At 41.4% G+C, this 23,527-nt stretch overlaps 1 protein-coding gene and 1 long non-coding RNA gene across 9 annotated transcripts in view; one reads left to right on the top strand and one right to left on the bottom strand.

The window, feature by feature from the left end:
* cacna1bb (calcium channel, voltage-dependent, N type, alpha 1B subunit, b) overlaps positions 1-23,527 on the bottom strand; it is a 211,439-nt gene that overhangs the window by 177,271 nt on the left and 10,641 nt on the right. For all 8 annotated transcript variants that reach the window (XM_034895434.1, XM_034895437.1, XM_034895435.1 and 5 more), the window contains one exon: positions 20,927-21,066. In XM_034895434.1, coding sequence (XP_034751325.1) covers positions 20,927-21,066 — 140 coding nt within the window. The remainder of the gene's footprint in view (positions 1-20,926; positions 21,067-23,527) is intronic.
* On the top strand, positions 3,470-18,901 carry LOC117958824. Its single transcript, XR_004659798.1, has 4 exons — positions 3,470-3,482; positions 7,812-7,815; positions 9,691-9,694; positions 18,752-18,901. It is a non-coding gene; the product is annotated as an uncharacterized LOC117958824 (long non-coding RNA).

The raw sequence follows: 23,527 nt of genomic DNA, 5'->3' as shown, positions 1-23,527 counted from the left end.
AGAGGAAAGAAACAACCTGTGGTTGTATTGGTTAAAGGACATTTTGGGAGGCATCAGCAACTGCAGAAAAACTGAAAACAGCCTTGGAATAAAACAATGTAAGGGGTAGGTGTGTGTTTCCTCAGGCACCATTGAGACGATTACGATCCAGGCAGTCCAGTTGTGTAATAGATCTGTGAATTTCAAAATTATCAAAGTGCTGCTCGGTAGTTTATTTCAGAGGCAGAATTTTACAACTCTGGAAAATGATCATGGCAGAGAGTATTACAATTTCTGGTGCAATGGTCGCGAGGTAACTAGAAATATTCCATTCACTTTAGAACGTAATCCACCAGTAATGTGAGAGGGCACATATTTGATTAGCCAGAGCCTAGAGTCATTTGTCAATCATGACATTTTACCTTGTTTTTATAGCTTCCAATAACCAATAAAAACCAACTTATCAGAAAAATTACAAGGAAAAACTTCCTTTTAGGAAGAAACCTTGGACAGACCCAGGCTCTTGGTAGGCGCTGTCTGACGGGCCGGTTGGGGTTGAAGTAAATAGTGGCAATAACAGTCGCAGTAAAAGATAATGAAACAGTGACTAAAAATAGTAGTTTGTAATAGTTCATGTTATAGCAGGGCACTGCACGGTATTACAGAGCACAGCAGGACGTAACAGGGCACAGGAGGACGTAACAGGGCACAGTAACAGAGCACAGCAGGACGTAGCAGGGCACAGTAACAGGGCACAGCAGGACCAAACAGGGCACAGTTAGAGGGCACAGCAGGACGTAACAGGGCACAGTAACAGGGCACAGCAGGACCTAACAGGGCAAAGCAGGCCGTAACAGGGCACAGTAACAGGGCACAGCAGGACGTAACAGGGCACAGCAGGACGTAACAGGGCACAGCAGGGCGTAACAGGGCACAGCAGGGCGTAACAGGGCACAGTAACAGGGCACAGCAGGACGTAACAGGGCACAGCAGGGCGTAACAGGGCACAGTAAAAGGGCACAGAAGGATGTAACAGGGCACAGCAGGGTGTGACAGGGCACAGCACGGCGTAACAGGGCACAGCAGGGCTTAACAGGGCACAGCAGGGCGTAACAGGGCACAGCAGGACGTAACAGGGCACAGCAGGACGTAACAGGGCACACAGGACGTAACAGGGAACAGCAGGACGTAACAGGGCACATCAGGACGTAACAGGGCACATCAGGACGTGACAGGGCACAGGCAGGACGTGTAGCAGGATCACAGCAACAGCTGCAACCAGGATTTTGGAGACTCCCTGATCCAAGGAAACATGCTAACATAAGAACTACCTAAAATGACAGAAAGCGTCTTTGGAAAAAAATTATATAACATGTACTAAGATTTTTTTTTAGTTTTGTCCATGTCCCATCCTCTATCTTGGAGGTGGTGGGATTTATGACCTATACGGCAGGCATACATAAGAGGGCGATCAAGATTTTTTTTGCTTTACTTATACACAAATGCAAAAAATATCATCTTACTATCAAAGAGTTGGTTTACACAGTGTTATTGTTTGTGATTAATTGTAAGAAATTAAGTCTTAACATTGATTCTTAGGACGCGTTTTTCTACTTTTTCAGGGCAGCTTGTTAACTGTTGGCCAGTGTTCACTCCTGTTATGGTCTGTTCTGCTCAACTGCATTTTGAGATTGCTTGTAATGAACCTTTGGCCTATTATCAGACCAATTCTGACTGTTCTGTTCCGTCTTTTTTTTAAATTATGTACACGTGGGATCTCATTGCGTCAAATTGGGTCAAAATGTTTAAAAATCTCTTGTGGCATAGGGTAGACTCCAGTTGTGGTGCTGGTTCTTGGGGGTGAGGGTAAGAGAAAGTGATAGAACATCTTGGAGGGTACACATTTAGTATGTTTTTGTAGGGGGAAGAGGGGCCACTTCTTTTCCCATTTACACTCTTGTATTACCTGTCTAAAAAAGCGGGGCTCTCCAGAGACTGCATGGGAGTCACACAACACACAGCTCACCTACTTCTCTGGAGACCTTTAGACTCAGTGCACAGCAGAAAATACTCTCAACTAGTTTTATTCTCTTAGGCACCTTTCTATCTTTAGAACAGAGGCAGCACAGGGCAGGGACGGTGGGGATTGGGATTGAAAGGTGTTGGGATGGAAATATAACAGTTATCATCTTGGGTTACTTGATGTGTTAACTGCGTTGGCTTTTCTATTTTCTGTCTGTCCTATAAAATCAGTATGTTTGCCCAGTTAGCAGCAAGATGTGGCCAATCCCATTAGTGTAAGGATTCGCCGATATGGAGGGGAGTACTTCTAATAACTTTGGTGATCTTCTAATCTTTCATGTCAACGTTTGTTTAACCAATACTGTGTTTTATTACAAAATATTGTCCTAGTCATTACCATTTTGATTGGTTGCCAAAGATCATGAGAAGGGGAGGGTCTTATCTAAGCCTATCAGAGGGAAGACAACAGGGACGGCTGAGAGTATCGGAAGGAAAGTAGCATGTTGCTCATAGGGTGAATCTTTCTTGAGACTGATAACCAGTTTTTTCTTGTTGCTCAATTTGCTTTAAGAGGTGGGATAATTATTGTGTTACAGAACATCGGATTAGGAGCAGGAAAACATTGTAATAATAGCTGTGCAACGCTAAAACACCCACTGCGTTAATGAGTCTAAGGAAGACATATTTGAGAGGATAATTTACACCACTACCAACTGAAGCATCTCTGCTTTTTAATGGCAACACTGTTTAGAGTTTAGATTTCAATTATTTGAAAACATGAAAGGGATGAAGCAAAATAAGGTATCAAGCAAACTATACTACTTACAATATGAAAAAAAGGATGTCTTATCCTTGGCTTGGTGGGTAAACAACTACACCTAGTACATTTTCATGTTGCTCCAACATACAAAGAAGCCAAAGGAAACTAATCATAATATTCACACTTACAACAAGTATCCCCAGAGTCAGGCATGTGGCCCCTGAAGCATGGATAACAAGGACCCTTCAGAGAAGGCACAAGCTGGTCATCATGTCAATAGTCTCCACTGCCAGGATCAATAGCTCAAGAGCATAACAAGCCAACAGAGAAAGAAGCAGCAGGGGCCAGAAGACTCTATACACACACTAGACCTGGGTCTCATTTATTAAACTGTGTGTAGGATCCTTACTAAAATTGTACGTAAGCCCAAATGCCAAAAATGGCGTACGCCCAAAAAACAAATCATATTTATTAAACCATGTGCATGCACAGCCAAGCAATGATCCTGTATAAATCACAGATTACACTCATTATCCCGCCCTAACACACCCATAATGCAAAGCACCTCATGAATGCTTAAGTATGTTGATGACCCTGGCAGTTGCTCTTTTGTGACGCAGAATCATGTCAAATTACGCCAAATCATGACAACTTGCGGAGAAAAAACAACAAAAAACTGACGCTCAGGAATTGTTGCAGATCAAATTATTTTATTTGGCCTGTTCTCAAACAGTATAGGTAACCTTACACCACGGGCATTAGGGCAGACATGGGGACTCGAGTCGCACAAACAGCTGACTTGACTTGCAGACTTGACTTGCGACTCGACCCAGAAGACTTAGACGGACTCAATCTTCGAGACTCGTCATCAACTTGTTTTCATGTAATCATTTTAAATTTAATGTATTTCTATTTTCTTTTATTGGCGCATTTGTGTTGGGAAACGTATATGACGAGCTGCCCTTTGCCAAAATGTGCAATGTAAATGCATGCGCTATGCCTTATCGGCTTGCAAAAAAATGCATGGACGTCGGCAACACCAAGTCCTTCCGGAGTTGTTTCTTTTGTCATAAATTTTTCTTTCAATAACTTTGTAAACAGTGTCAGCAAACAAACAGCTACATGCAAGGCACGTGGCACCAAGAGAAATGATGCACAACGTGGAACATCATCAGGCATCTCAAAACGCACCCAGTCATTTGCAATGTGAAAGAGACATTTAGCATATCGTCACAGTCAAGAAGCTAACCATCACAACGTGTTTTGATAATCCTGGGAACATGCAAATTGTATCTTTATAGTTAGTAGTTGCTGAGACTCAGACATCCAAGGCGCAGGCGGGAAGCTAAAACTGTGGTAATCGAGGCAGAAAAAAATGTGTTTGAGGCATCAATACTTGAAAGCATTCCAAGTAACTGTTATTCCCACATTTACTTTCTGTTGTCGGACTTCAGTTCACCACCTCACCATCTGCGTTGCCAACTCCCATAGGGTCCAAAATGTGAGTATGCATGGGTCAGAGTTTGCGTAGAGGACCGCACATTCTCCCATCAAGTTAGTGTTTTATTAATCTCACATTTTCAGCCCTGTTTGGTGCGTATGCCACGTTTATAAATGAGACCCCTGCAACTTTCCAGATGTATAACCAGCCTGCTCTAAGGAACAGAAAGTCACACACGTTTTGGTAACACACACCTTGAGTGAGTGAGTAAGTTCTTTAGCTCTAACTTTGTCTAAAACTTCAATTAGTGAGCTTTGGAGGCATTGATAGGCATGTTTTAAACATTGGAGATAACCAGGATAACAGTTTTTACCTCTCTCTGAGTTCCCAATTGATACATTTCAACTATATTGCCCCCTGAAGTCTGGTTTCTGACTTGTAAAGTTGGGAGAATCTCACCAAACCTAACATCATAATCCATCATGGCTACTCCGGGCTTCTTCATCTTCTACCTGCCGGCATGTTGCCACAGTTTGTACACCCCTTATAGCGCATAATGCATCATTATCAACTGGTAATGCTAACAATGGCTAGAGTTGTTAAATATAATGGGTTTTCCAACTTGTTACTGAAACGTGGTAAACTCGGGTGTGACATTGTTTCCAGTTCTGACCGGTAACGGTAAAAGAAACTCAGCATTAATGCAGAAACATGAGACGTATGTAGATCTTCTCACCTCATGCTTGGAAATTAAGCAAATGAGCCCATTTCCTAAAATGTTACATTTCATTGAGGGTAGTGGCAGAAGCATGAGTATATAGGGTACAGAATGTCCATAAACCAATGCAGACAGTATAGTGGCAATTAGATTTCATCTTAAATTAGAAGAATTCAGTGAATTAGACAGGGATATAACATTTAAAAAAATATGGTAGTATTTTCTATAAAATAAATAATGTGCTTAACATAAAGAATAAAGATGTACAATAAGTAATGATGTCTAAAGACAGTACAAACAGTATATACACATGGATGGTACTAGGCTGACCGGTAAACAATGTGGCTGACGCTGTCCAGAGTTGTGTGTTTAGTGACTAGTAAGTCCACTTCACCAGTTATACAAAGGATGGAAAAATTCAAAAGAAAAACGATGCAGACTGAGGCTTAAACGTAATAGCGTCAGCAAGGAATAAAGTACAGCAGGATATGTATACTGCTAGTACTTAAGCACTTTGATCTCAGCCTCTCTTATCTACCTTGTTTTCCCTCCTCTCTGTTGTGCCCTGCACCTCTCTGTGTGTAAGTCCGTCACTTATTCCACAGCTTAGATGGGGGCCGGGGAGGGTGAACAAACAGAGCGCCTCTCCACTGAGGCGAGACGTAGAAAAAGGCGAGGTGGAGAAGAGGCGGCGGGCGCTTCAGCAGCACCGTCCTGGTAGATCTAATGAGACGGAGGGGAATAAAAATCGGAAGAGGAATGCTGTTTTTCTTACCGCACAGTGCAAACAAAACTCCCCACGCCCTCTGCTCTGCCTACGGCCGCAGGGAGGAGGAGATGCTCTCTGTGCCACAATTCACTCCATTACACAGATGTTTGGTAACAGGAGGGGACACCGCAAAAAGCCACTTTCCAGTCCTTTTAGGAGCCAGCTATATGGCTCAGGAAAAAACAAGGGGCCCTAATTCATCCATTACACCGGCAAAATGAGCACGTGGAGCCCACTTTGAGGTGCAGCTGCTGCCTTTGCAGGTGAGCTTGCAGAACTGAGGAGAGGAGTGCCAACTAGCTGTGAAACACAGTTTAATAATACAATATTTACACAGTTTCACCTTCTAGCAATTGGATTTGAGGACCAGAGGGTCAACACTGTTAAAAAAAAGAAAAAGGCTAAAATTATATGGTGAAAAGGAATTGAAAATACCCTTCAGCCATCTAGAAGAGATGTTTTTTTGCACCAGCACTGTGTGCTTGTTTGTGAAAAATTTGTGTGCCTTAGGACTTTTTTCCCTATTACCATGGTATCGAAAGAGGTACTGAGTATTTGTTTTTCATACTTATATTGTACTGAACTTAAAAAATCTATTACATGACAACCTTGCTGTATGTGTATCTGTTTAATGAAAACAAACACTTTGTATCTCCCTAACGCATTCTCATGAGGTGGTTTAAACGATATTGTATAAAAACTTATGCAACAACCTGTCACATGACAGAAGTTTAGCGGTCTTCACAGTTACATTTAGCCTCCAAAAAGGTATTGGGAGCCGGCTACAGAGCACCATGAGCTGCCGGTCATTTCAGAGTTCAGTCGACAAGTTAAGATAGAAAAGAGATCGTGGTTTGGATTAAATTGCTCCTCGGCTCCTTTTTACAAAAATAAAAATCTGTATTGCCATAAAGGAGTCATGCTCACTGATTGTCAACGTTGCCCACAATGACCTAATAAAAACTAACTAACTAAAAAACTTCAATTGGTCCAGAATTCAGCTGCCCGCATCATTACTCGAACCCCCTCCATCCACCACATCACTCCTGTCCTCCAACAGCTCCACTGGCTCCCGGTCCAGTTCCGTATCAAATTCAAAATCCTTCTATTAGCATTTAAGGCCATCCACAACCTCGCCCCCCCATATTTGTCTGATCTCCTCCAGCGTCCCACTCCCTTCCGCTCCCTCAGATCCTCTTCCTCCATAAACCTCTCTGTCCCCCCCCGCCCGACTCACCACCATGGGGGGCAGAGCATTTAGCCGCTCTGCTCCCCGTCTCTGGAACTCACTACCCCCCCAACTCAGAAACATTGATTCATTCACCCATTTCAAATCACTAAACTAAAAACACATCTGTTTATAACTGCCTATTCCACCTAAATGTCTGTTGCTCTGCCTTTTCTGTTGCTTTGCTGTATAGTATTTGTTTTGCTGTATAGTATTTGTTTTGCTATTGTATAGTATTGGTATTTGTTTTGCTGTATAGTATTTGTTTTTCTGTTGTATAGTATTTGTTTTGCTGTTGTATAGTTTTGGTTTTGCTGTATAGTATTTGTTTTGCTGTTGTATAGTATTTGTTTTGCTGTTGTATAGTATTGGTTTTGTTTTGCTGTATAGTATTTGTTTTGCTGTTGTATAGTATTTGTTTTGCTGTTGTATAGTATTTGTTTTGCTGTTGTATAGTATTTGTTTTGCTGTTCTTAATTTATGAATTCCCTGTGCGGCGTCCTTGAGTGCCAAGAAAGGCGTCTTTAAATGAAATGTATTATTATTATTATTATTATTATTATTATTATTAATAGAAACAGAAATAGGCCTACGTAGGGCTGCCCGATTATGGCCAAAATGATAATCACGATTATTTTGTTCAAAATTTTGATCACGATTATTCTTACAAATATTTGTTGATTTTAACCAAAACAAATTTTATCATCACATAGGCTGTTTATAACTGCGAAAGGGAGTGTGATGGACGCTACTCAGCTCCGTCTCACACGCTGTTACTCTACCAACTGAAGTTAGTTGCATTCAATAACTTCTTCTGTTTTCTTCGCCGTGGCGGCCGCGATAGCAGAGTTACCCGCGGAAACACAAATACAGGTCATACTTAAAAATATAAAGATGTGTTAATAACAATTACAACTGGGGACAAATGTCAAAAGTTTGGACCGGCGTCGCTGTGTGGCCGGGCGCGGAGAGTAAGAGGAGAGAGAGTAGAGGAGAGATTCAACACAGGAACGGCTTTAAAGAAGAAGGGGGTCATGTAAGCAAAATTAAACCATATCCATTTAAACAGCACTGCAGCGGATGCGAGGACATTAGCACCGGTGTGTCCTAGAGGAGCTAACAGACGCTACGAGCACCGACTAGCACCGGTCACTGCTTTTGTCTGAATAACACAGACGGGACAAAATGTTGCGTTTACTGGTAAACTGGTATACCTTGAGGCCGACGTATAACCGACTGCTATCTGTTGAGTTTTCCTCCCGTTACTCTGTCCTCTGTGACTGTCTACATCTAAAGCTGCACGGGATGTAGGGAACTACTCTGACTGGCACATGATCTGACAGGGGTTATGGAGCGGTAGATTGGCTTTGCAAAAAACCCGGAGCGTTCTATGAAATGACGCCTTAAAAAGAATAATCGCTTGATCACGCAAATTTGATCGTGGGAAGTCAAAATCGTGATCGCGATTCAAATATGATTAATTGTGCAGCCCCAGAAACACGGTATTAAAATTGATATCACTATATAAACGATCATGTCTCCCATTCTCATAAGAGCTCTGATGGAGCTATAGAAGACATCCTGTTTCTAGTGTACCATCAAATCTTTGTCTATTGCAAGGTGATGAAAATTGGTCTTTGATGTGGCTAACAAGTAAATAAAACCAGACAGCCCACACAGTCTAACAACATAGTGGATAAAACAAGATGTACATTGTATCTGTTAATGTCTAACTGGTTGCAGTGCATGACTGGAAGAATAGAGGCATCATCAAGTAACATTTTACAGAAAGAAAGAACAGGTTGAGTAGGATCACAAGTTAGAAAGGAAAAGTACAGTAAATATTAACTTAAAGTAGTATTTAAAGTTAAATTACTTCTATTCATGGTTGTAGTTTCCCTGAAAATAAAGTGTTTTCTCCCTCCCTGAACCTGAGAAAGCCTGGTTACAAAGCAGGGCAGCTTCTCCAGAGTGCGATGCTGCACTGATAGAACTTGTGTGTAGGTCTGGGTCACAGGAGCCCGTCATTTAGACATCCGGCAGGCTGCACGTCAATCTCGCTTCTTTAAAAACCGGCACGTTCAACACGATAAACTCTGAGATTCTATTCAATGCTGCTGACTGTGAGGAATCAAAGGTCTGGGTGATTTACCTTGAGCAGCGCGAGCCGCACTAACCCAGCGTCTAGGTCTAAAGACGACCATTTTCCTGCTGTAAGTGGGCATAAACTACGAGGCCGTTTAAAGCTCAGCATGGTTCGGCTCCTCGCACACATCATTCAACCATTCATGAGATGGGATTTTTCTACATTTCTGTTTTATGTTTGCTGTCATATTTACCATCTTTTCAATATGTTTATCTGATTTTCATTCATGTATTCTCTTATTATTGTTATAATATAAAACATTGTCATTTGTGTTAATGATCCTTTCAACAGTATATTAACAGTATCTCTGTAGGATAAAAATGAAAAAAAACATCCCTTGACTGTCACTCTGTCTATTCTCCCTTTGTTACAAAATGCAGTTGGATTCCCCCGTGAAATGACTGAGGTTTGCCAGGAAACAACACATTGTTTGTAATTAGCTGTGGACTGAATTATGTGTGAAGAGGGAAACCTGCCAGTCTGCCACATCAGCTGTGGTGTGGTGTACTTCCTCTGCCTATAGGAAATGATAAGCATCACTTTCAGCCATGCTTGAATGGAACCTTGGCATCCAAGTTAACAGAGACACAAAGAGAGTGAGTGAGTGTGTGTGTGAGTGAGAAAGAGTAAGGTAGTGATTACTCACATTTTATGTGTGTGTACAAACACATACAAGTGCTTGTGTGCTACTGCACTTACACGTATGTGCAGTGCAGTGTATATTAATTAGTCCAACAAATCAGTCATTGTAGTGCTATAGTGTGTCTCCATGTCCATTCTATCCTTCCACTTACCCAAATGACGTCACATTATTCTTTAAAAGCTTCTAAACTATGAGCCATGCCTTCCTACCAGGGGCTGTGTGTCACAACTAGAGCAGATGATGCAAAAATGTAACCGTCTCGCCAAGAACCTGCCAAATATATGTTAAGATAATTAGTGAGCCATGACATGTGAAGCCATCTAGCTAGCAGCCATTTCTGTCCACAGACATGAATAGAAATGATGGCAAAGGGCCAGATGGAAGCTGGATTTGTAACATCCTAAGTGTTATACTGAGTCACCTTGGCTTACCGTTGTCTACATATTCATGAGCTGGGGCTTGCCTGCTGGTTGGAGTGAGCGTTTGTCAAGACAGTTGTCATTTTCAAACATGCTAATGCTAATGAGACAGTGTCACATCCACATCAAAATATAGGTTAGAACTGACAATAACTATAGAATGTATAGTTATATAATATTAACTATGCCTCGCTGCAAGCAAAACATGGACAAGTTTTTGAAAGGCAAATGTAAAGCTACACTAAACAACATTACAACTACTAAAACAAAGGCAACAAAATATATAGTGGTGACCACAGTTCCAACTAGGGGCCTGATTTGAGTGCCACTCTACCAGTCGAATCCTATTGGGTCTTGATGACTATCCTGTCATGGAGGAAAAGCTGATTGTTGTGCACCTTCACAGAGAACCAGCTGATCTCAATTCAATTGTCTTGGTCCAGATATCTGCTGGCTACACAGGAACCCGCAAAATATTGGCCGTTGCCCCTAGGGGCTAACTCCTTATTTCCACATGTTGCGGAACATCTGTAGATCCGCTGCGTTAAAGTTAATGTGTGTATTTCCACTGACTGCGTAACGGCTGCGTTCCGACTCCGTGCCAGCTCCGGCGATCCCCAGCCCTTTGGACCAGATACACAGAGCTTCTATTTTTGCCAGAGAACGCTGCAGCACACGGCAGATGTGGACAGGAAGTCGAGCACATAAACAAATAAAGCATCTGGTAAATTTTCAAAATAAAATAGACTGTGCCCACGGGGGATCATATCTCCCTGCACTACACCTTGAAAACACAGCCCAGAGTTGTTCCCCCTCTACTCCTCTGGATGGAAACAAACTGTTGTTGGTTGTGGTTCTATTCTGCGTGAATTTGCAAGATCTCGTGGGTCTTCGTCGTGACTTCAGCTGTCAGTCAAGGCCGCAGCTGTTCTGCCACAGATCCGGACATGGTGGGTATTAACGGACGGCGGAGCCAACACGCAGCTGAGCGGATCCACAAACGTTCTGCGAACAGTGGAAACTGGGGGTAAACTGTTGTCTGACTTTCAACTGATGGGTTTCAAGATTGAGGCGCTGAGCATGAACTGAAAAGTTTGTGTCTACTGACAAACAAGTGCTTTCTCTCCTGTCATTTCCTATCATTTCTCTAGAGCAACAGTAGGCTACTTAACAAAGGCTGAAAATAATTACATTTAAACTTGACAATAATCTAATCTTCTATGGGTGATTTCCTAACTTTGACTGCTGGGGAGGGGTGATGGGTTTGATGGGAACTACTACAAACTACTATTTTTTATGACTGTTATTGCCACTCTTCATTCTAACCCCAACCGGTCGTCAGACACCGCCTACCAAGAGCCTGGATCTGTCCCAAGTTTCTTCCCAAAGGGGAGTTTTTCCTTGCCACTGTCGCACTGTTGCTTGCTCTGGAGGGAAGCTTACTAGAACTGTTGGGTCCTTGTAAATTCTGGAGTGTGGTCTAGACCTCTATCTGTAAAGTGTCTCGAGATAACTCTTGTTATGAATTGATACTATAAGTAAAATTGGGTTTGATGGCCATGATTGGCAACCAATGACCTATCAAAATATGTTGTATGTATATAAACGTAGTATACATTACGTACGTCTCGTGTGTACTCACAGATGGCTGTTTCCCCAGTGGGAAGAACAACCAAGCCAATGGGAGCCCTGTAGGCGGGATTAGGAGCAGGGACGTTATCTTTCTGTGCCAGAAAAAATCACCAAAAGAATGTTGACAGTGATGGAAGTCCGTCTAGTTTTTTGCTTCTGCTTATCGTTCCATTCTCTTAAAACTAGCTTGACCTTAGCTTTGAATATCATCTTTATATCCACTAATGATGGAGCGTTTTTGTCCCTGTGTTCATGCCATTTTAAATGTCTGTAGCTGGGAAGTTTTACTTTGCTCTGCACTTTAAGTACACAGGTGATTATTCAATGGACAGAAAGTTATTTGACAACATGATTGATGATTGGATGAATGATTATGTCATTAATCAAGTCAATAATCAAGCAACAATGTATTCTATGGTTCTATGATTTGTTGCTTTTCTCTCTAAAATTTGAACAAAATAACCAATTTAAGGAAGTCACTTTGAGCTCTAGGACATTGTGGATATTCACTACTTTCTAACATTTTATAGAATAAATGACAAATCCAATAATCCGTTGGTTGCATTTGGATTTGTATTCCTAACCACATCCCTGTGTGAGCGTGAGTGGGAAGAGAAGAAGCTCACTGGGCTCCCACCTGCTGCTCGCCAACAGACAGACAGACAGAGAGGAGCTGGTATCAGTCTGCTACGATGTGGACGACATGGCATCAGCAGCACTCAGCCGGCCTCACACTGCACACAGTGTTCACTCAGTAAAGGGATCACTAACTGGCTAGATGACGTGAAGCAGAACAGTCTGTACCAAGAAAACACACACACACACACACACCTGTCAGTACAGCAGATACTGTACTGAGAAAAGGATCAATAACATCAATGAGAAGAAAGCTCCATGATCAAACAGAAACCCCTCTGAGAAAACAACCCTGTGGATTCAAAGTAACAGTAAGTAAAAGAAAAGGAAGGGAGGAGTAACTTAAGAGATCATGTCTCACAAATCTGGACATGTAAAGGAATACGCATTAGGGCTGCACGATATGTGCATTTGTCCAATTCTACACCCGACATCTCAGACCTGAACAATGGAGCCATCGCAAGCCTTGCCCTCACCATTGTCAATGACCCCAATCACCCTCTTTAACCACACCTTCCCTTACTGCCATCTGGCCACAGATTCAGGACTAGAAGGACTCCCTTTGGCAGAGGTTTTGGCGCTTTCTGCGATATATTTCTGTGTGGACCATCACTGCTATCCATAGAGCCATGGACAGCCATGTCTTGGGGTGGCAGTAGCTCTGTCAGTAGGGAGTTTATGTGTATATGTGAGCATATGTGTGTCTGAGCATATGTGTGTGTATGTGTGTGTATGTGTATGTATGTGTATGTATGTATGTGTATGTAATAACAACAGAGTGAAAACATTGTAATTTCTCCTTGCTGGTTTAATAAAGTATACCTTAAACTGCTACCATGGCTACAAATATACAGAAACAGATTTGATATGGGGTGCAAAAGAAATTCACCTTTGAAGTGGATTCAATGAAATAAAAAATAAAAAATGCTATTCAACCGTGACCCTGACTTCAGTCCTCATGTGCATATATATAGATACAGACACAAACTCAGCCCATATCAAGACCACTTGGAGCCCCAGCAAAGCCACGACTGTCACACCTACATGATCAGACAGCAGCATTTTGGCAAACGTTCAAAGGGAACGTCTATTCATGTTGCAGGGTGCGGGCATAAGCTAAAGTGACCAAACCTCTGTAGTCTTTGCGACTAGACTTTGAGCCCTGCTATTATGGTAGCCCCATTGGCTGAGAGGCACATGAAAGGAAATCACAACTTTGAAGTCGACACAAGCGCCGACTCTCGCGCTGACCACTTACAGCCGAGACTCATAAATCAAACATACGGATGACTAAATAAAAACATATGCTGGCTTTTGTTTCCCTGGAGATGACAGTGGGATTACTGTTCTCAGTGACTTTACCCGGGAGCCTTAGACTACGGTTGCCATAGAGTTTGCTTGGCCAGTAAAAGGTCATTTGAGGCTTTGGTCAATAACAGCAATTTAAGGCCAAAGAGGCTGGGGAGGTTAAACGGAGAACGTTGTACCATTCGGATGTTACTGACACATTAATGACAATACAATATAGTGGATATATTACATCATTAGAAATACATTTCCAACTTTAAAACACATACAGTACATACTGAGGTCAACGTGAATGCAGTCTGTTTCCAAAAGAAACCAGCTTCCTGTGACTTCTAGATATACAGTGGGTACGGAAAGTATTCAGACCCCTTTAAATTTTTCACTGTTTCATTGCAGCCATTTTCCAAAAATCTAAAAAGTTCATTTTATTCCTCATTTACGTTCACTAAGCACCCCATCTTGACAGAAAAAAAACAGAAATGGAGAACCTTTGGCAAATTTATTAAATAATAAGAAAACATGGTTATAAGTATTCACACCCTTGGCTGTGACACTCACATTCTGTACATTTCTTCTGATCCTCCTTGAGATGGCTTTACTCCTTCATTGGAGTCCTGCTGTGCGTAGTTAAACTGATAGGACTTGATTAGGAAAGGTACACACCTGTCTATATAAGACCTTACAACTCACAGTGCATGTCAAAGCCAATGAGAATCACGAGGTCGAAGGAACTGCCCAAGGAGCTCAGAGACTTGTGGCAAGCCACAGATCTGGCCAAGGTTACAAAACAATTTCTGCAGCACTCAAGGTTCCTCAGAGCACAGCGGCCTCCATAATCTTTAAATGGAAAAAGTTTGGGACAACCAGAACTCTTCCTAGACCTGGCCGTCCAGCCAAATCTGAGCAATCGTGGGAGAAGAGCCTTGGTGAGAGAGGTAAAGAAGAGCCCAAAGATCTCTGTGGCTGAGCTCCAGAGAGACAGTAGGGAGATGGGAGAAAGTTCCACAAAGTCATCTATCACTGCAGCCCTCTACCAGTCGGGGCTTTTTGGCAGAGTGGCCCCTCAGTGATAGACATTCAAAAGCCTGCATAGAGTTTGCCAAAAAACATTTTAAGACCTTTCAGACTATGAGAAATAAGATTCTCTGGTCTGATGAGACCAAGATTGATGTTTCTGGCTTTTAAAAATTTAAAAGGGGTCTGAATACTTTACATACCCACTGTACCTACCTGAATGACTCACAATTTTTAGATGTTCTCAAATGTAAAAGTATATATTTAAGTACATTAATGGCCTTAATGGCTCCAGATGGAATCTCTCAATTGAGCGTAAAATGTAATATCAAAGGAGACACAGTGGTCTTTTTTCAGTAACAATCTCACAAATATGTACGGATTTACCCTTTGAATTAAAACAATGACAAACAAACAGAAGTGAATCTGCTGAATCTGCGCTGTACCTGTTAAATTATTGAACAAATACATAAAGTACAAATTGTAATTCCCTTACAAGTGAGAAGCCTACCAACAGCCAATTAGTACAATACTTCAAATTTTGACGTAAAAAAAGTACTACGGTAATTTATTCATTTTAAAGTAGTTCTTGCACAGTGCACACCATGATTCTTAGTGGCGGGTACATAATGTGTAACAACTGGTTTATTTTTATATTTACAAAATTCCTAAATCAAGGAGGGTAAAAAACATGGAAAGAAAACACTGGATCCCACACACTGTCCATCACTTGATTGATGACATTTCCCTCCTCAAATCTTCATCAGGTCATGTTTTGTCTTGAATTTTGCCTGATAAATGTCTGAGGACTGTTTTCTTTGTATTTTGCGCTTCTATAAAATTGGGTTAGACCCTGCCTCTATGGTAAAAACTCCACGCCCTCAGACTGTCCCACAAGCTTTCTGTTTTTGTAGCCTCTACGCCCAAGCTGAGACCCCCAACCTTTTTTTCCCCTCAGACTCCACAAGGCTTCCAAAGTGACTTCACCAAAAGTCACCAAAGTGACTTCACACAACTCAATAGTTTCTTTAAAGAAAAGGTGAAGATTTTATGTAACGTACTAATTTTTACGTAAGGTAAACAAGGAGGAATGAAAATCAGCAGTTTGCTTCAATAAAGTATTTTGTCATTAGTAATTTATGGAATTACTGGGAAAAACCAAAGGGACATGACAGTAAGAAAGGATAGTGTGACCAAAGTCATTGACTAAGCGTGTAGACTTTTGAAAAATGTGCTCATGCAATGAAAAACAAACTAGAGTTTGGTTTCCATGATCTGTGTTAGACTGTAGTTAGAGTTTTGCACATGACTTCAGTCGTGCCCACTGTTATTTAGCAAAGGAAAAAACATAAATTTCTTAATTTGCTAAATAAAGGGCTGTATTTTAAAGAAAGAAACAACTTTTCTACACTGCTGACTTTACAAAAACCTTCTGGAGGAAAAACATTCTGGTAATAGAATAAATGTACTTCTAGTGAGCTCGGTGTCAGGAATTGGAACAAATGTCATAAAATGTCATTTAAATTATTAATCCCTTTCTTCTTGGATTATTTTTTTTTTTTTACTTTTTATTGTCAGCCAGTTTCTGTGAGCTCAATGCTTCAGGCAAATGTTATTAATGCTCCGGAAAAGAAAATGGTTTTCAAAGTAGAGCCGTCTTTCCCCCAGTCTCTTCATGTCACAGACGCTGCTGTGCTCAGCGTGTGATTGGACGGGTCTGCCTCCTCAGCAGGGCACAGTGTTTCTGGGTTGACCGGCTCACTGTTCTATTGATTAAGCCTTTGGCAACCCGGGCATTTATTCTCTTGTTAGGGGCTTCTTATGCCTGATCAAGACAGATTAAAGGTCTGCCACTGCCTCCAGCTACACTATCATTTAGATCCTTTCATTCGGATTGGATGGCTGTATCAGCGTAATTACCCTAAGGACTAAGCACTGGAACTGTCCAACAGGCAGAGAATTTATACAGATTCTTAGCTAATTAGAAAAAGGAAAAGGAACATTATTGGCTAGAGGAAAACTGAATGTTTTATAGTATATATGTAGCAGCAGAGCCACAATTACACCCTCTCAGAGCACTTCCAAAATCAGATTTTAGACCCGCAGGATCAATAAAAACCATCACCAGTCCCTTCTGATTGATCACCCAGCAAATGATCAATCATGCATGCATTCATTGATGGATAACATCCAACTGTAGTAGGGTTAATGTTCATCTCTGGGTTTCTCACTTATTGATTTCTTATTCTCTTGCTAAAATATTCTTAGTTATCATTTCATCCTTTGTATCATACCAGATGCAGGCTGCTCATCCCCTCTGTGGACGACACAGGACAAAGCAGAAACAGATTTTAACACCCAGGTGTGTGTGTGTGTGTGTGTGTGTGTAATCCTCTTAACTTATACTAAGGGAGGCTGACCATCTGAGGGCATGCTTAAATGTCTTCTCTATCTTTTTATCATTTGCCATCAAGACGATTTCTCTAAGGATCAGTTCATTCACACTGTGACCCAGTGAGCCAAAACCACATCCAGAGGGGATCTGATTGATGTGGGCTTGGTCTTAACACCTTAGTCCCCCCCGTGCACAAAGCGCACGCACACACACACACACACACACACACACACACACAGGGTTGCTTGGCAACCAAACGGAGACAGGCACATCCACAGCATAATGGTTAATTTGTATCCAGCTGGGTTAGCAATGGGAAGCCAAAACCGAAGAGCTAGTTCTCTTAAAATTCAGCTTTTGAGAAGAAAAAACTCGGAAACAAACAGTTGATGTGGACAAATTCCTTTAAATGCATCATCAGCCTAGCCTTAGATTATCTTATTCTGTGACAATGCCATATTTACGTAGGTATGAATCAGAACAAAGTCATGTTTCTAACACATGAATAAGCTATTTCTTGATACCTCATGAAGCAACCAAGATGATTGCAAACCCCTGCTGTTGTGCGATTCATGAACAATGTGTATCGCATGCCACTGAAAGCAGCCGGTGCGTCTTTCTATGCGAAACTGCTCCGAGCAACAAACCTGTGGTAATTCAGACTTGCATTTATAGTTCATGTCCTTTCATCTTGCACACAGAAACCCATCCACTGTGTTGGTATTGTGGGAGAACATTATATCCAATCACAGCTCCAACTACAATCGCCCCACTAATGCGCTGTGTAAAACAGAAAGCATTTCTGAACTGTTGATGCAAAGGTTGTGGCTTGAAACAGAAGATATTTTCAGTTAGAAAATGAATTTTTTGAGTGTTGGCTTAAAATGCATGAAGTATAATTTAAAATTCAGATATTTATTTACAAATGAATCCATAGGAAATATAGAAAAATGTCCCTATTAATCATCTTCACTCCCTTCTATTTTTATTTGTCCATTTTTCCCATCACGTCAAACACTTGTGTTTACCACCTCTTTGCAATCATTGTTCTGTTCCTCATTCAATATCCACCTTAATTCATTTGTTTATTAACTTTCTGAAATAGACATATTTACAGCTCAAATCCAATCAAGACCTCAAACAGCACTAAGGCAGTAGAACATCGCTCTGCTCAAAATGCAACAAAGCGAGAGGCTCATTAAGAGCATCAAGTGAACCTGGATGAAATTTCGAGCACGGCATGATTGTTTTTCAGGCTGGGAAGGAGGACACAGGGACATTTTACGAGGGCATGATTGGAGTACTTTCGGATTGTTGTACTTATAACCAAGTAAGAATCAAATACTTCATCCAGCAGCATGAGTTCGTAGTGAGCCGATAGATAGATAGATAGATAGATAGATAGATAGATAGATAGATATATATACATATACATATATATACATACATAGATAGATAGATAGATAGATAGATAGATAGATAGAAGGAGAGAGAGAGAGAGAGGGCGGAATCTGCCTTTGGGGGAGGAGGAAGGGGCATGTGATAGTCTGGGTGTCCTACCCAGGGTAGTGTTGACCATTAACGACTTAATTTTGTGTACTTGGATACACTTTTATGATCAAATACCTTTATTTTGTGTAGAAGAAAACCACAGATGAAAATTCAAAATATATCAAAAGTATAATGTAAAGTACTTTTTGTAGTGTGTCATTGGGCATTTTTAAGTGGGTGTGTGGAAATCCTGCAGCTTTGAGTATACTGCATATACCTGCGTATCACGTTGACTACACCACTAGGCTCAACTTTAAAAAGTCTTCTTCCTCTGCGTACAGCAACATGGGCCCAATAGACACAATGAGCTGTACGTCTTACCAAGCACCTCGGGGATCCCTAGGAAAACCCATTTATTGGGACATTAGGGGAAAAACTAGAGGGTGCACCTTCACATAAACAGGCCCCAATCATACAAAAACAGAGATGTTCGTAACATTTTCTATGCCTCAAGCGCCTTTCTAGTGGGATAATAAAGGAAAGAATAGATGAGTCCCACTTGGACAGAGACGAGTTGGGATTAAATTATAGGGTGCACTTTGGCACTAAAAAGGTGCAAAATTGATGTCAACTAGGACATCAAGGACCTGACAAGCAGATAAACACTTTGCATATGTCTGATTATCTCAAACCACAATAAATGTGCCAGCTTGAGAGTTTCACAACACTCCACCACACAGATGGTTATGTTGAAAGGTCCAATATTGTCAACAATTTGATTTCCATGGCTTTTTTTAATTCAAAGCAGGTCGAGGTGCTATATAAATACTGTTTAAGTATCAAAACACCAAATACACAGAGAAATGCATACACCCTGGATTCAGAAACTGTATATTTTTAGGGGTGGGAATCTCTGGCCATCTCACGATTCAATTCAGAGGCAAACAATATGATTTTAAACCGATTATCGATGTTATTGAACAATTTATTTATGTCCTCCTTTAGTTGCTGTTTTCTGATCAAAATCAACACATTTGAAAAAATAAAAATATATAAATAAAAACATTTTAAGCGATTAACTTATCAGAATCGAGCATTGAATTGTTCTAGGGAATGATGCATTTCAGAATCAATTTCCTTTCCCAACCCCTAATAGATATAGATCGAAATTGTGGCTACAATGCCATTATAGTTATTTAACAGCTGATGCAAAAGACCCAGAAACACTGACCAATCAGAGGTTTTACGAGGCGCCAAAACAGAGCGTTTTAGGAGCATTAAAGCATGTAAACATGTTCTTGTAGAAACACAAAACATATAACCCTAAAAACGAGCATAATATAGGGCCTTTCATGGTATTGGAAAAAGACTCAAGCAGCTCGACAGGACATGATTCCGCTCTTTGTGAGGAAATAAGGAATTTTAAGAAATCTTCTTCTCCTGAAGCCATGGGTAGGAGACAAATAAAAATTGACAGAAGGATGCAGGATCCCAACTTTATGCTGACAACCTTCTAATTACCATCAACAGCTAAAATGTGACAACGAGAGTCATACCACCTTCCAGACAAAGCTTTAGTGCTGCCTAAACTGAAATCCTAGCAGTTATCTTACAGAACAATTGACCTGACCATTGTTATGTCATTGACATTCAGGACCCTTTGGATAAACAGAAACACAGGCCATTACGTGTCTCCAAAGCCCCAGTGAGTCACAGCCTCCCTGCCAGGCAGCCACTCTTGTCCGAGCCCGACTAAGAGTTGCTTAATAAGAACTATAAAAACATCTGCCACACAATTGTGTGGTCCACTAATAAGTAAACAGTGTCACATACACACGCACACACGCACGTGCATATACGCACATGCATATATGGATATGTAAATATGCATATACACATATGCACACACATACATACAGTATATACATAAACACACATATAGACACACATTTACAGTACACACATACAGTATATATACACAGTATGTATATATACACACACATACATACACAGTATGTACACACACACACACACACACACACACACACACACACACACACACACGTGTCTATACAGTGTAGTCAAGCAACGGAGTTAAAATTAAGGACAGAAATGGAAAGACCAAAGCATCAAATGATCCTTGTGACACTCTTTACATCTTTTACAGGCTTGTGTTCCTTGCTGAATAACGTAAAGATGTTTGTAGGCAGATGCCCTAACTGGAAGAAGGTGATTCCACACACTGTCTCAAGGCGCTCAAAGATAGACACAAAAGAAACCACTCTCTCACTTGTGACTTCCATCTCCAGCGGGCGAGGGACTTACCCCGTGAGGACGACCACGAAGTCCATTACATTCCAGCCGTTGCGGAGGTAGGAGCCTTTGTGAAACGCAAAGCCCAGGGCGATGATCTTAATGGCAGCCTCGAAACAGAATATTCCAATAAAGTAGGGCTCTGTGTCTTCCTACAGAAAGACAGAGAGAGAACGAGAGTGACAGAAGACGATCTTTTTGTTAGATGGCAGAGCGTGATTAATGAAGCATTAAGTCAAGAGAGGGGGGTAAGTCAAAGAAAAAGAAATAAAGATGGCTCCTTTCACTTCTTGCAACATCATAAACAGAAGTGCAATAAGTGTAGCCATCATCTTTTGATAAAAAGAGTAAATACAGTGAAAACAAATATTCACGCACATAGTATGATCTTAAGTGCAATGTCAAATCAACACAGCCTCAGGCCTGCTCACTTAATAAATATTAAATAAATTTAAAAAAGTAACTTAAATTGATGAGAGCAAATTTTGGTTCATTTGTGCCTCATTACCACACCAGAGAAGTTGACTGGTGCTGTGCAATTGGAGCAGAGGGGCTCTATGGCTGACCATTGGGGTAACCAAGCCAACAAAGCTACCTGGGTAGACCAAAGGGTTGCTTGGACATTCAGGTAAACTAGTGGGGTACCTAGGTCAAAGAAAACAAGAAAGCAGAGGGTACTTGCAGTAGGGGAAATGGTAAAAAGAACAGAAGAGTTTGGGTTGAACAGTGGGGCACAAGGGGCAACAACAAAGGCATGTGCACCTTTCTTACGTGAGACTGGGGCAAAATGAAGAGGGAAAGTGGAGGGGACTTGGAGTAAACAGAAAGGCATGGATAACGACCAGAAGGACAATTGGGCACTTGAATGCGGAGTTTGGGCCTCCTAGGTTGGAAATTTGGCCAATCAAGAGGAACTTGGGCTGTTCAAATGAAAGCACAGCCGTGAGAGGCACTCAGGAACAGCTAGGGCCAATCATATGGGTACTTGGGCCAAATTCATGGGCATTTGGGTTGACCAGTGAGAGATTTGGACCAACCACAGGGGTACCTTGGGTCATTTAAGATCCCCTTTCGTGTGTTATTGTGCAAAAATGAAGCAAGGAATTGGCGGCACTTGTAGCAACCACACGGGCAATTTGGGGCCTCTTGGTCCAACCATAGGGGTAAAACGATGTTAGATGGCCAAGCCGAAGGGCATGTGTAAAGAACCAACTGGTACTTGGGCCAACATTTTGACCAACCAGAAAGACACACATTAAAGTGCCTGCTCTGGTGTGACAGTAAGACAAATGAAGCATGGAATAATGGAACTGGGCAGTACCAGAGGGGGACGTGCTCAAGTGACCCTCGAGGCCGTAAACTGCGGTAAAAACCCAGACTGAGATGCATATTCCAAATGCGCTGTATAGGCTAGACCGGAATATGCCGTTTACATGACCTGTATCTAATTCATTTAATATTTTCATATTCGGAATGATAGTGGAATATCTGTGTGCATGTAAACGTACTCAAAGATATTTCTGTTTTAAAGGGCTCTTTCCTACCGAGAGCATATGCACCACACACGACTGGAGATGATTAATTTGGGCACTCTGTTCATTTTTCTAAATACATTCAACAGTGTGTCACAGTTTTGGTCTTTTGCACTGTGTGGGAAGGTTAACCCTGGGCCTTGCTGTAAGTAAAGGAGATAGATCAGGCGGTTATGACATGACACTTTTTCTTTTGCCTCCATTAATATCTGCAAGAGCCTGGGGTGATGTACGGGGCATAAGATATCTCATGCCTACGCTAACCTCTCTCCTTCGCTTTTCCTTCCTTGCACCCAGCATACTATAACATGACAGACAGTGTACCCGACCCCCCCCCCCCAAGGCTTCAGCATAAATAATCATGTAAAGGCAGTTTGACAGGCCTTAGCACTATAACAAATGTGACCTTTTCTATAGCACTGGCTGACTACAGTGAACATCCAGAGATAATGTATGTTGAATAACAGTTGATGCATCCAGTATGAAGACTGTGCAGGTAAAATGATGTTAAGAAGCAGGGAAGCTCTTCCTGGCCACAAAGATAAGCCGCAGGAGCGTGCACATTTCAACATCGATAGACATTCAATGTGTCATTAAGTATATTCATTTTGGCACGTTACACAAAGACAAGATTCACAGACAAAACAATTGAATGTGTTATGTAATGACAGGGCTGGGGGAATGCCTGGATAAATGCATGTACAAGTAGTATGTTAACATCTATTATACATACATCTAAAATACTCCTAAATTATAAATACACTTGCAAAACGGCTGGGAAAATCCCTAAAGATCCTGGCGCTTAAAACCAGCATAAATCTGAAATACATACTGAAAAGCTTCTGATCGCCTCCACTTACTGCACACGTCCTACTCTGAGGACGGAGCTTCATGAATAATAGCTGATCCCTGTTTCTGATTAAAAGGCTTCTTGTTGTATTACATCCTTGAGGTGGAAGGACACGGGACGAGGATGCTTGTTTACTCCTTTGTGTAGCCACTCTAATCTCTTTCTCAGGTTCCTGAATGCTACCTTTTTTTACGTTTTCCTGGTTGTAACATCTTCACTGTTAAATTTGCA

Source organism: Etheostoma cragini, chromosome 16 (assembly GCF_013103735.1).
Source record: "Etheostoma cragini isolate CJK2018 chromosome 16, CSU_Ecrag_1.0, whole genome shotgun sequence".
NCBI classification, from domain to species: Eukaryota; Metazoa; Chordata; class Actinopteri; order Perciformes; family Percidae; genus Etheostoma; species Etheostoma cragini.
The sequence above is the reverse complement of the archived record's forward strand: the minus strand, read 5'-3'. Positions and strand labels throughout refer to the sequence as shown.